At 47.0% G+C, this 14,301-nt stretch overlaps 2 protein-coding genes across 7 annotated transcripts in view; both read right to left on the bottom strand.

Annotated features, from left to right (window-relative positions):
• ZNF454 (zinc finger protein 454) overlaps nt 1–4,104 on the bottom strand; it is a 28,352-nt gene extending 24,248 nt beyond the window's left edge. Inside the window, exons 1-2 of one of the 3 annotated variants that reach the window (XM_011976878.1) lie at nt 3,909–4,104; nt 2,511–2,650 (exon numbers count right to left, since the gene is read on the bottom strand). In XM_011976878.1, the coding sequence (XP_011832268.1) occupies nt 2,511–2,543 (33 nt within the window). In that variant the 5' untranslated portion in view covers nt 2,544–2,650; nt 3,909–4,104. Of the gene's footprint in view, nt 1–2,510; nt 2,651–3,851 lie in introns of all 3 variants that reach the window. The other 2 variants (XM_011976879.1, XM_011976880.1) reach the window with 2 other exon arrangements.
• Nucleotides 4,105–11,613: 7,509 nt separating this feature from the next.
• The window catches only part of ZFP2 (ZFP2 zinc finger protein), a 37,143-nt gene continuing 34,455 nt past the window's right edge, over nt 11,614–14,301 (bottom strand). For all 4 annotated transcript variants that reach the window (XM_011976881.1, XM_011976882.1, XM_011976883.1 and 1 more), the window contains one exon: nt 11,614–13,584. In XM_011976881.1, the coding sequence (XP_011832271.1) occupies nt 12,122–13,584 (1,463 nt within the window). In that variant the 3' untranslated portion in view covers nt 11,614–12,121. The remainder of the gene's footprint in view (nt 13,585–14,301) is intronic.

Here is a 14,301-nt window from a genome sequence, read left to right on the forward strand (position 1 = left end):
CCCACACCCTTCCACATACACACACACACACACACACACCCATACACACACACCCGAGACACATACACAAGCGCGTGCACACACACACCTACAAACACATACACACCCATACCCACACTCCCTACACACAAACACAAAGCACACACACACACACCCATACCCCTCCACATACACACACACAACACACACCCCCCCACAACATTCACACACACACACAAGCGCACACACCCATATCCATACCCCCCCCACATACAAACACACATAAACTCACACAGAGGCACACACACAGAGACACACGTGCACACACACCCATATCCATACACCCACATACACACACAAACACCAACACACACAGACACACACAAGTGCACACACACATACACACAACACATACCCATACCCCCCACATACATAGAGACACACACAGAGACACACAAACTCACATACAAAGACACACCCCTACACATCCCCCCACAGACCCTCAACACACATGACACACACGCAAGCACACCCACACCTGAACACACCCAAACACACACACACACCCGAACACACCCACACACACACACACAAATACCCCCACACACCCTGTGACACACACCCTCAACACACACACACGCATGCAGAGGTGTGCATATGTGCATACACACACGGGTCCCATGGAACTAGTCATTCTACACAATAGGACCTTGTTCCTTCTGATTAGAACTAGTCCCTTTCATAGAAACTCTGAGATGGGGTCACAGAGGAAAGTCTCTGTCCTGACACACAGGTGTACCCGAAACCTGACCTAGCATGTAAAATCCAGTAGCTGTTACAGCTCTTGTCCTCCCAGTTGGCTGAGAAGTTAAGGGAGCTGGTGTTCACTGAGAAAGAAGAGGTAAGCAGAAGCCCAGAGAAGGATCCAAAGGTCCATGAGAAAGGACTCTCAGGTTATTGTAGACCCCACTTCCACAGTCAACATCCAGTTGTGTCTTCGTCTTTGCTTTTGGGGAAACACCTCCATATCTTTCCAGTAAGTGCCTGCTTCTGCCTAAGGCAGTCTGAATTAGGTTTCTGTTACCTGCACCCAGATACTTGGCCCACGGCAGGCAGTCAAGAAACACTTTGATGGAAGCCATGAACCCATTTGTCAGGGACCATTTATCGTTCACTTTGTATTTGTAGCCCAGATCATAATTCCTGGCACATTTTACAGCCCTAACATATGTCTGTTGAATGGCAACAAAATTAAGGCAGCCTATAAACACAAGATAAATTGTATGACACCAACAGTGACTTTGAGGAAAAGGTTAGGGAAGGAAAATATCACAGCAGGCTGGCACTGTGGGTGGAGACAGGTTTCACAGAAAAAGTGGTGCATGAGACAGGTCCCAAGTGACAAGTCAGAAGCCAAGAGGAGGGGAGCAGCTGGTGAGCTGTGCTATGTTGAACATGGCGCTCCCACCTAGCTGGTCATCCTTTCCAGTGATTCCTGCCTCACATTCCAGTCCTTGGGGAGGTTTAAATGTGAAGGAATTAGAACAATTTAACCAAATCTATCAGAATGTATATGCCCAAATGAATGCTGTCTCCTTCAAAGCACAGTCCATATTCTTATTCTAAACATGCTAGGACTGTTCAAGTGTTTTAGGAAATTATAGGACTTTTTGGAAGCATAGTCTTTTGAATAATTTCATTGGTAAAAAAGCCAAATTTCATAAAAGAAAAAGAGCCTAGTAAGTCACACCTCCTCAAAAAAGTGTTCCCATGATGCCCTTCTTTGAGCTCTGTGTGAGGTACTACCCTGATATGGTTTGGATGTATGTCCCTTCCAAATCTCCTATTGAAATGTGACCTCCAGTGTTGGAGGTGGGGCCTGGTGGGGGCTGTTGGATCAAGGGGGTAGATCCCTCGTGAATGGCTTAGTGCCGTCCTCTTGGTGATGAGTGAATTCTCGCTCAGCTGGTTCACATGAGATCCAGTTGTTTAAGAGTCTAGGACCTCGCACTTCTCTCTCTTGCTCCCTCTCTCACCGTGCGATGCACCTGCTCCCCCTTCACCTTCTGCTATGACTGGAAGCTTTTAAAGGCCTCATCAGAAGTAGATGCTGACACCATGCTTCCTGTACAGCCTACAGAGCCGTGGGCCAATTAAAATTCTTTTCTTACCAATTACCCAGCCTCAGGTATTTCTTCAGAGTAAGGCAAAAAGGGACTAATACATGCCTTTACCACTTCAGATCCCTAATCTTACTTGCTAGTGAAAAGAGTACAGGTTTTGATTTCACAGGAACCTGGGTTCCAGTCTCAGCTGTGACATATATGTGACCTTTAGCAAGTTATACCACACCCACCAGGATGAGCCAGATATGGGGTGAGGGTGGGGGGTGGGTGGTGGTTGGGGAGAGGCAACTGAGGTCAGTGTCTGGGTGGGACTGGATTGGGAGAAAAGCTCCCGATCTGAGGAAGGAAACATGCCACACTCTTCAAATCCAGAAAGCAATTTAGGGGGAAGAAACCCCCACTCACCTGGCCCATGGTTGGCAGGTGGCTGACAGCCATTCTTTCTTCTCCGATGAGCCTTCTTAGGGACAGGCAAAGTGCTATGGAAGCAGGTGTGGAGCTTCACACCTGCAGAACTCCTCAGGCTAGAAGGGTCTACACACCTGCTGTTAGGAGAGGACTGGGTCAAAAGCTGTCATACAGCAGTCCAGAGCGAGGCAGAGAGTGTTCACATCCTGGGAGGACGCCAGGACCCCAGGCAGTGAGTGTTCTAGTTCCTGTTTGCTCCCCATTCTCTCTCCTACTTCAGAGGGTACTATACATTGACTTTTCCTTGCAGAAAGCCTGTTCCAGGCCCAGATCTCATGCCTTCCACCCATCCTCTGGTCTTTCCCTTCAGCCTCACTGGGCGATCTCAAGAGAATTTTTTTTTTGAGACAGAGTCTCGCTCTGTCACCTAGGCTGGAGAGCAATGGCATGATCTTGGCTCACTGCAAGCTCCGCCTTCCGGGTTCAAACGATTCTCCTGCCCCAGTCTCCTGAGTAGCTGGGATTACACGCACCTGCCACCACGCCCGGTTAATTTTTATATTTTTAGTAGAGACCGGGATTTCACCATATTGGCCAGGCTGGTCTCGAACTGCTGACCTCAGGTGATCAGCTCGCCTCGGCCTCCCAAAGTGCTGGGATTACAGGCGTGAGCCACCGCACCCGGCCGAGAATTATCTCTTTAACAAGTTATTCAGCTCCAGAATCCACCAGGATGTACCCGAAAAGGTGGGAGCGATGGGCAGAGGCAACTGAGGGCAGAGTGTGGGTTCGATTGGATTGGAAGACCGCTCCGCTCTCCCTCGGCGGCTTTGGAACAGCTGCCTTATCTGGGAGTGACAGGAGAAGAGGAAAAGGAGGGTCGTCGTCTTCCTCCTCAAAAAGGAGGCTAAGAAGGCTGGCTCTTCACTGTCGCAGCCTTTCAGGCAAACCCTTCTCTGGCCTCAGGGTTCTCACTCTCTGGGGCCCAGTTGGGTGGCCTGGAGTCACGGGTGGGCAGAAGCGGCGTTTGTGTGAGTTGGGGGGAGGGGAGAGGGAAGGGTTAGGAGCCCTAATCACACACAACCCCCTCCCGCCGCTGCCGCTTCGCCGGGTCCCTCGGGGGCTGCTGCACCGGCCGCCTCCGGCCTCGGAACCACGCCAGGCGCGTATCTACCACCTGAGCGGAAACCTTGGGCTTCTCAGAGTCCGCTCCAAGACACAGGCCAGAGGCCCTGGCTCCATCTCCTCCACAGGCACTCACAGACTCGACCCCAAGCCCAGGATGACCACCCCTGGCCGTCCTCCCTCTCTCTGTTTGGGATCAAATCTCAGACATACATTCCGGGAAGTTTGGGGCATTGGATCAGCGTCCTGCAGAAGGGACCACAACCGCACCTCCTCGGCTTTGCCTCCGCCCTTCTCCCCAGACGACCTCACGACCGCTCCCGCTCTCCCTCTGCGGCTTTGACCACCGTGCCTGGTCACCCCCGTGTCGCCCTTCGAGGAGCCTCTGCCGGCGGCGAGAGATCGCAAGCGCCACATCGCAGTCGGAACACAATGAGCTGGAGTCTGCAGCCGGGAGCTGAACTGCGCTTGCGCGTTGCCCTGGGAACCGTTGGGCCGAATTCCCACAAGTCTCAGGGCTGCTGCGGTTCCGCGGGCCAGACTCCACTTCCCAGAGGGAGAATCGGCGGCGACCGTGCTGCCTTGCGCCTGCGGGAACAGGGCCCCGCCCCCGGGCTTTAGGCGCGGAAACTACCTTTCCCAGAGGCCCCTTCGCGCCGACCTCAGCGCGCTCATCAGAATCTGGAACCTGGTGGATTCTGGAGCTGAATGAACTTACGGAATCGGTTCCGTTCCGTTCGCTTTAGAACCAGGTCTCTGCCTCGCACGAAGGCCCAGGAAGATGCAGACCAGCGAAAAGCTGCAGATGGGACAAGGGAGGTTAGTCCAGGGGAGCGACGCGCGATCGCCGACGAGAGAGGACGGGGAAGGTCCGGAAGACGGAGTAGGAGGCGACCGGGCGCGTTCCTGACGGGGACCGCGCGGAAAAGGCCTGGAAGGCGGCAGGTTTGCGCCTTGGCCTGGCAAGCGCCCGACGCTTCCAGCCTGGCCCCGCGGGCGGGCCGGTGCGTGCTGGGGTGGAGACGCCACAGCCGTTAACGCGTGTGCGGCGCGGGGGGACAGGATGTCGGGCGGGGATGTCCTGCTTGGCACCTCAGGACAGAGCCCATGGTGGCCGGCGGCCCCTGGAATGTTCGGGACGCAGAACACTTCGTGCCTGAGGACTTCTCAGAGGTGGGGAAGACGGAGAGGAAGGAGCCTGGATACCAGGGAGTCTCCATCCTGGACAGCTGGGTGGTATTTAGAAGGTGGTATTTATTTTTGTTGACCATATTTTGCAGAGACTGGCAAGGATGAGATGGTGCCTAAGAATATCCAACTGGAGATACTTGGTTGCTTTTGAATAGGTAATTTGCATGGCGCTCAGGAAGGAAAGATGAGAGGGTTTTAACTTTGTGGGTGGTGAAAAAAAATCAGGAACGTGACACGTTTGTCACATTCGGAATCGTTGGCCACGTTTTAGGAAGCAGTGTCAGTGACTGCAGCATTCTGTTTGGAGTTTTATTGAAGATTTCATTCTATAGACATTTTGGAGCACTGATGTGTCAAGTGCTTGGCAAGGCCAGGGGCAGCCGCTGTAGCAGTTCCCAGGGACCCCGTAAAGCACCAGAGGGGGAGGATGTTGTGTGAGTATCGCTGGTAACCCTTCTCTCTCCCCTCCCTCGTGACTCCAGGTCACTCAAACTGGGCCCCGGAGAGTGAGAACCCAGAGTCCAGGGGCTGGAGAAATGGCTGTGAAACCCCTGCACTCATGGAGTTTTAATTGTACTAGAGGAGGGGTCAGACAAGTAGAAAATACTTATCGGATAATGATAACACTACTGTTAGGGGTCAGGGTGTGATGGGACGGAGAATTACTTCAAGCAGCAGTTTTGGAAGTTCTCTTTGAGGAGGTAACATCTGAGCAGAGATGTGAATGCAGTGAGGGAGGAAACGATGTGAACGTGTGGGTAAAGTGCCTTCTAAACGGAGGCAACAGAAATGCTGTCCAGAGAGAAGTGTGCTTGGTCAACTCCAGGCTTGGCAAGGTCAGTATGACTGGCGAGGGCCTAGTGAAGAAGGAAGAGTGCGAGATGGTGTTGCAGGGGTAACTACAGGCCTTGAAGGAAGGAAATTTGGATTTATTGTGTGCGCCTGGAAATGAGTAGATTCGAAACTGAGTGACATGGCTGGGCACATTTTGATAGAAGCACAGGGCAGACAGTGGTGGGGCTAGAGGGGATACAGGAAAACCAATGAGGCGGCGATGACCGCAGTCCACAATTAAACAAGTAGCCTCCCACAATTATATAACCTTTCTACAAGGCATTTGCTTTGAGAGCCTAATGATTCTAAGATACGGAAGGGTTCTGGGTGCTATGCTCAGGAGTTTGGATATTATTGTTTTCAGGAATGTAATAATAATATGTATTGAGCACTAACTACATGTTGGGCAGGTTTTTTTGTTTTTTTTTGAGACACAGTTTCGCTCTTGTTGCCCAGGCTGGAGTGCAATGGCGCAATCTTGGCTCACTGCAACCTCTGCCTCCCGGGTTCAACCGATTCTCCTGCCTCAGCCTCCCCAGTAGCTGGGACTACAGGCATGCACCACCACGCCTCACTCATTTTGTATTTTTAGTAGAGACGGGGTTTCTCCAGGTTGGTCAGGCTGGTCTTGAACTCCTAACCTCAGTTGATCCACCTGCATCGGCCTCCCAAAGTACTGGGATTACAGGCGTAAGCCACTGCGCCTGGCCATGTTGGGCACTTTTATAAGCACTTTACATTATCTAATGCAACCAAAAACTGAGGTTTGTCCTATTAATAAATGAGAAAACTGAGGCACTGATCTGTTAAGTGCCTTGCTCAGGTCCCATGTCCTTGGAACCAGGAGTCCTTCTCCTGTTGATGTTGGAAGGTTCAAAAGTGCTCTTATTACTTGTCACCCAGATGGCAAAGAACTGACATACAAAGGGCCAAGTCTTCCAGAACTGAAAACAGTAATAAAACCTTCATTTATCTGACCCGTTTGTCCTGGTGATGCTGTAGTCTGCTAGGAGTGCCCTTCCACAGGCAACTGAAACAAACAAAAAAGCTATTCAAGCCGAAGAGCAGCAGTGACACCTGTGATACGATGCCTGACACACCCTTTGGCTTTAGCCAGGACTCACACACTATACTGTTCTGAGCATTCACTGAGGAAGGCCCTGCTTCTGTCAAGGATTCTCATTAGGAACCAGTCTCCTCAGAGAAAGGAGGTGAAAATGTGGTCTGGAGAACCCCCTTCCCTTCTGCTCTATTAACTATGGATATGCAAATGAACACTTACATTTGACCAAGACCTGCATCACCAGACTGTTTCCTCTTCCCCAGGACAGAGGCTACTAGCCAGTAATTCCTGGGGTCCGTTTGCTAAGCCCTGTTAGGACCTTTGCAGTGTGATGTAATAAGATCTTCCTTTAGCCTCATTTCTTCCCACTTCTTGACTTCTACTCTCTGCTTAAATCATACACCTCTTAGAATTTCCTGAATATACACTATGCTCTCTTAGCCTCTCTTGCCATTACTCCTATTCTTCCCTGCACCTTCTCATTTCCTCCCCTCTTCTGTTCACCCAACTAATTCACTCTATGGCACTATGTGCTAGGAGCTACTTGAGAGCAGAGATCAGGCGTCATTTACCCTGAATTCATAGAAGCCGACTTATGCTAGGAGCTCAATGTTAGTTGCTTGAATGAACTACACTATGAGTAGGAACAAGGTCTTACTCATCCTTGTCACAATAACATGCAGCACAGGCCAATCACTTATGAGTCTCTTGACCACAGACCATCAGATAATGCCAATGTGTATACAGACAGAGAAATAACCTACCTCAATTAAGTTCTCAGCATTCATAAATATTTCAGAGACCTTTCTCCTCCAGATCTGTTGTGATATTTTTCAGGAGTCAGGCAGTTGGAAGCTATGCAGTATGTAGGAGAGGCGTACTGGCACCATATTCTGCAGCTCCACTTTTATTCGTCAGAGAACCCTGACTGGTAACCTCTTTAAACGCCCAGAGGCCCATTTCACAGAGCTCAAGTGGAGGGAATGGCCCTATTTGAGTCTTCTGGATGATGATCCAGCCAGAGAGGAAATACCTTGGTCACCCAATTCTCTATAGTTCCAGAGGGTGCCGTGTTTCTTGCTACCTAGTGCATCCGAACTCCTGGTTTATTTCAGACTTCCCTACCGTGAGCTCCTTCTGAGCTCCAAATCACTAGCAACTACTGAGTGGGTGCTCAGTAAACACTCATGACATACGGGTCATATCTGTCAGTTTGCCGCACACAGGCTCGACTGCATGGCCAGTGATCACATGGAAGGCCTCCTCCCACCAGCTGACTGGATGGGTACTTAGCCAGAAAAGGTGACTTGTGAGGCTTGTCTTAAAAGGATGATCAGGACCAAATGGGTTTCTTTCATGTAATTTTAGAATTAGGACAAAGACACTTGGGTGTTAGAAGATGAAAGTTCACTAGATATGAAAGTTGATGCTGACATCTTGGGTCATGTGCAAATTTAGTTGTAAGCAAAGGAATCCAACCACCAGTGAGGGGATGGACAAAGCAGTAACAGAACCCATGTGGTGGTCGTAGCAGTGGCGAGGGGTGGGGGATGAAGACAGAGGGAGAGAGCAGGCACATGTGCTTGGCTGCTGGTTGTTCCCAGGTGCCACAAGGCCTGGCTGTACTGCACTTTAAGTTACAAAAAATCCTCATATATTACTGAAACTTCAGTTCTCCCTGAGAACGGACACTGAAATGAAGGGCTTGGGCTTAACAGGATATGGTAACAAGGGTCCTCCCTCCCAGACCCTTATACTCCCAGAACTCCTCCCAGTTGGTTGGATTCCTTTGCTTACAATTAAATTTGCACATGACCCAAGATGTCAGCATCAGCTCTCCTATCTAGTGCTTTCATCTTCTAACACCCAAGTGTCTTTGTCCTAATTCTAACATTCCACAAAAGAAACCCAATCGGTCCAGATTATTACTGTTTCACAAATAAACAGCACCCTTCCCCTCATTCCAAGTTTGGAGGCTGGAGGAGGATGGGACAAATAATTGACACTGAGATTCTCCACTCTTCTGCCCCCGCCTCCTTCCGCACACACAGTTCTCAACTCAACATGCAGATCCTGGGTCTCCTTGCCTATCTTCAAATACAAACCATTGGAGTTAGAACAGGAAAGAAGGGGGAATAAAACATCAGACTAGCCGTATCCTCGGGAACTTAGATTTTTCATAATCTCTCTCTTCTACAGGGTCTCCTCCTCTCCGGATTTTATTTATTTTTTTCTTGTTCCCCACATGATCTCAAGAGATAGAACTAGAGGGGAAGAAAGGAGGCAGACAAAAGAAATGGGTAGAAAATAGATGGAAATGATAAAGACAGCAGCAAAATAAAGCTCAAAAGACAAGCACAGGACAAGAGAGAAAGGGAAAAATGAAAGATTTTGAAGCCTAGGATAGAGGCAATGACTCAAAATTGGCAAAATATTAACTCTGAGAGGTCACATAGCCCAGAGACTGGATGCTGAAGGTTCAAACAGTTAAGAGTTCACAGGAACTTCCTCCATTGCCACCCACAAACATCTTCTGTACCCATCGTTTGTGGATGCCCGTCTCTCCCAGTGGAAAGTTTCCTTCTCCTGTTCAAAGAGATCCCTACAGCCTCCACCTGTGTTCCAGACCTTATTTTCCCACTTTGAGCTGCATGTCCCCTCCTTTCTGTACCTTCACTCTTCCACATCTTTTTTTTCAATTTTGAACATGCTCAATCCTACCTTAAATCATACAAACACTTCCTGGCAGATTGTTGGCTGGCTAAATCAACATCATTCTCAACCCCCCTTTTTTTGTGCCTGCCTCCTCTACAGAGGCTGGAAAGGTTAAATACTTCTTTCCACAGCCTGCCTTGTGCTAGGAGGTGGCCATGCAATACAGCTGTGGTCAATGAGCTGTAAGCAGGAGTCTACTGAGTGGCCTCGGGGAAAAACTTTCCTCATCAAAGGCACTGATGTTGCTGGTGCTTCCCTCCTCCTCCCTCCTGCCTTGAATGCAGACACTTTACTTGATGCTATGGCCATCATGATGTAACCATGATGGAAACCCCATTAAACTTAAGACACTGAATTGTTTTATCTGTGAACAAGTGACAGCCACCTCCAGATTTGTTATGTGAGAAAAATAAATCTCTACTTTCTTACACCATCATGGACTGGGCTTTCCATTGTTTGCAGCCCACAGCTCTTCTGATATGCTCCAAGCCCCAGCCTCCCTCTAGTTGTCTTTCTGAGTCTCTCCCACACTTAACCACTCTTCAACCAACTCAAACAGGTTTTAAGCCATCTGTCTTAAATTGATAGCCCAAACAAAAGGACATAGTTCTACTTTTTTTTTTTTTTTTTTTTTGAGACGGAGTCTTGCTCTGTTGCCCAGGCTGGAGTGTAATGGCGCGATCTCAGTTCACTGCAAGCTCCACCTCCTCGGTTCACACCATTCTTCTGCCTCAGCCTCCCAAGTAGCTGGAATGACAGGTGTATGCCACCATGCCCAGCTAATTTTTTTTGCATTTTTAGTAGAGACAGGGTTTCAGCATGTTAGCCAGGATGGTCTTGATCTCCTGGCCTCGTGATCCGCCTGCCTTGGCCTCTCAAAGTGCTGGGATTACAGGCGTGAGCCACTGCAACTGGCCGACATAGTTCTATTTTTATCTTACTTTGCCCTCCGTAGCATTTTACAGTATTAACTATTCCTATCCCTGTGTTAAAACTATCTTTTTACCTTTGTGGCACCAACTTCTGATTTTTCTGTTTTTCTTTTTGCTGCTTTTTCCACTTAGCGTCTACTGCTTCTTCTTTTTACCACCTACCCCATCAATGACAGTCCTGCAAGTGTCTCGTCTATCACTTTCTGCTGGCTATCAGGACTCTTCCCTCGGATGTCCCACAGACTCATGGAAATGTACCCAAAGTGAACTCATCATTGCCCCACAAAATTGGGCAACTAACTATAGGTGTTTTTAATTATGGCAACCTTATCTACCAAAGAAAGAACTTCAAGTCATCCTAGACTCTTCTCATCCAAGCAGCACATTTAGTCAGTTACCAAATTTCCTAAATTCTGCTTTGTGATTGCTTGTATTCTTCCTCTCCTCTCCTCTCCTATCATACTGACACTTTTTTAGTTTAACCCTTATAAACCAAAGAATATATCTTACTCATTTTGATTTTCTAATCATGTCTAACACATATTTAGGACTTGGTAGATGTGTGAAATAAACAAAGCTATCTTAACTACCATAATAACTATAGATCTATAAAATCTTCCTATATTGTTTTGAGTATGTTTTTGAGTTGCAACGTTATTTTTGTTTTGAGACAAAGTTCTTATTCTGTTGCCTAGGCTGGAGTGCAGAGACAATGTCTCACTATGTTGCCCAGGCTGGTCTTGAGCTCCTGAAATCAAACAATCATCCTGCCTCAGCCTCCCAAAAGTGCTAGGATTACAGGCATGAGCCACCTTGTCCAGCCTCAACATTTTGTTAATAGGTCAGATGGCTATGTCTGTTAGTGTTCAGCCCCTCTGTCTTTTCTTTTCCACTTTGATAGCCAGAATATGACACAAAGATTTGTATGTGATTCCTTTGTACTTATAGGACTATGTTATTTTCTAAATGGTCATTTAATGATAGTTTAAGAACTATTAATTGAGAACTCAAAACAGCATGCTATTGCATTAAGATTTGCATACTTATTCCATTAATTTATGGAAACCAGACTGTAGTTAGGGGACAAAGTAACAATGCAGGGGAAGATTAGGGGCATGGAAGGGTACTAGGAATTGGTAAAGCTAAATAATTTTGATCAAAAACATCCAAGGAAACCAGACTGTGGAACAAGAGCATCTAGACAGCATACAGACAGCATAAGATTGTAAAAGAACAAAGATTTCCCAGCATTCATTATATTTATAGGGTTGTAACATTTTAGAGCTAACAGAGAACCTACAACATTTCTAACTCCAAAATCATTCATTTACCAAATAAAGAACCATAACCTGGTGGAAGTAGGTGACTTGTCCAAGGCAGTGGCAAATTAGGACTACATACCAGGTCTCTGGGCTGTCCAGTTAAACACACTCACATTTTTCTCTCCAGTGTAAAGTCTCTGATGGCCAAAGGAGAATGTGCAGTATGATATAACAGAACTTATCTTCAGCATGAGTCTTCATTGTTTATATTAGCTACTTAAACCTTTTGATATAAAGTAAGTTATACCTTCTGAATCAAGATTTCTCTACTTTTAGATGAATTCTCTGCAGTGGTATTATCTGATATATTATACTTCAACTGGAAAATTCCCACAATCATCACATTTATTAGGTTTCTACATTATATGTCTTATATGATTATTACTGAAGAGTTAATCATGATGTAGGGGCCAGTGGAAACATTCCTCACGTATGAGTTCTCTGATGTCGAGTAAGGTTTGTACTCCGGCTGAAGGCTTTTCCGCATTCATTACACTGATAGGGTTTCTCTCCTGTATGAGTTCTCTGATGCACTGTAAGGGATGAATTCTTAATGAAGGCTTTTCCACACTGATCACATTCATAGGGTTTCTCACCAGTATGAATTCTTTGATGTTCAATAAGGTAAGCACTCTGGCTGAATGCCTTTCCACATTCATTGCACTCATAAGGTTTCTCTCCAGTGTGAATAACCTGATGCACGGTAAGGGATGATCGTCCAGTGAAATGTTTTCCACATACCACACACTCATAAGGTTTCTCTCCAGTGTGAATTCTCCGATGTTGAGTTAGAGATGAATTCTTACTGAAAGCTTTTCCACACTGATTACATTCAAAAGGTTTTACTCCAGAATGAAGCCTCTGATGTTCTATAAGATACGTACTTTGGCTAAAGGATTTCCCGCATTTGTTACATTTGTAGGGTTTTTCTCCAGTGTGATTTCGCTGATGTAGGGTAAGAGTTGAGCTCTTACTAAAGGCTTTTCCACACTGACTACACTCATAGGGTTTTTCTCCAGTATGGCTTCTCTGATGGACAATAAGATGCATGCTTTGACTGAAGGCTTTTCCACATTCATTACATTCATAGGGTTTTTCTCCTGTATGAGTTCTCTGATGGACTGTCAAATTCATGCTTTGGGTAAAAGCTTTCCCACATTCACTACATCTGTAGGGTTTCTCTCCAGTATGAATCCTTTCGTGTTGAATAAGAGATGAATTCTTATGGAAGGCTTTGCCACACTCTTTACACTGATACGGTTTCTCTCCAGTGTGAGTTCGCTGATGGACAGTAAGATTCATGCTCTGACTAAAGGCTTTCCCACATTCATTACATTTATAGGGTTTCTCTCCAGTATGAATTCTTTGATGGACATTAAGGGAGGAGCGTTCAATGAAGTGTTTCCCACATACATTACACTTAAAGGGTTTCTCCCCAGTATGAATCCTCTGGTGCTTAAGAAGGGATGCGCTCTGGCTGAAGGTTTTGCTGCACTGATTACATTCATAGATCTTCTTTCCTACCAACATTCTTTGAGTTTTAACTAACTCAGAATTTTGCGTGGCATCTTCTCCATGTGAATGACAGTTATGGGGCCTTTTTACCATAGGAATGCTTTGTTGTGTATCAAGGATTGAATCCTGACTGGAACATCTTTCAAATTCATTACCTCCACACACTCTCCTCTCGGTGAAGGTTTTCTTAGGGGTAACTGCCACTTGGCTCAGATGACTATCCTGTTGTCCCTCTAACCAATTATTAGGTTCCCAGGTTTCCCCTACAGTAGAATGCCAGACACCTTCCCTTTCCATTAGTACCCCATGGCATAAATCTTCAGTAATATTGGGCTTCAGAGTTGGCGCTTTGGTTTCAAGTCTTGTCTCCCAGTCTGAAAAAAAAAAAAAAATTCAAATGCACACTGGTTTCTGTGCTGGGGGACTGGAAACTGCATAAGGTGGGAATGAGAGAATTAAACTAGCTATCAAACTAAAATAACTGTTGAGCACATTTGAGAGCTTTCAAAGATGCACCCAAAATTAGGTAGAGAAATAGGAAGAGAGAGAAAGAACACTGAACTGGTCCAAAGATAACAGGGGAACTGAAAGCAGGGGATGGCAGATATACTGGGTAAGCAGAGAAAAGAGTGAGCCCTTTCAGGAAGGATGCACACTGAAGGCACTGGCCACTGGAGTAGGTGCTACATAAAGAAGACGGAACGAAGGATACAGATGCAGAAGAGCTGGGCTTGGGAAAGGCAGATCAGGAGACCCTGCACACTGTACCTGGTATTCCTAGCAGCAGTTTCTTTCCTCCTACAAGGCCACCTAGGAATCCTACACCAAATTAATCTTCCTAAAATGTCACAGTGTGACACAGTGCAAAGATTGCTGACCCAAAGTCAGACAAACTTGGATTCAAACCCTGGCTCTTAACACCATCTTAACTAGTTACTTGTCTCACTGGGTCTGAGGGTCACAGATACAAAATGAGGATTAAGAAATATGGTCAAGGCTGGGCGTGGTGGCTCATGGCCGTAATCTCAGCACTTTGAGAGGCCAAGGCAGGCGGATCACTTGAGGTCAGGAGTTCAAGACCAGCCTGGCTA

Source organism: Mandrillus leucophaeus, unplaced genomic scaffold, assembly GCF_000951045.1.
Source record: "Mandrillus leucophaeus isolate KB7577 unplaced genomic scaffold, Mleu.le_1.0 Scaffold170, whole genome shotgun sequence".
NCBI classification, from domain to species: domain Eukaryota; kingdom Metazoa; phylum Chordata; class Mammalia; order Primates; family Cercopithecidae; genus Mandrillus; species Mandrillus leucophaeus.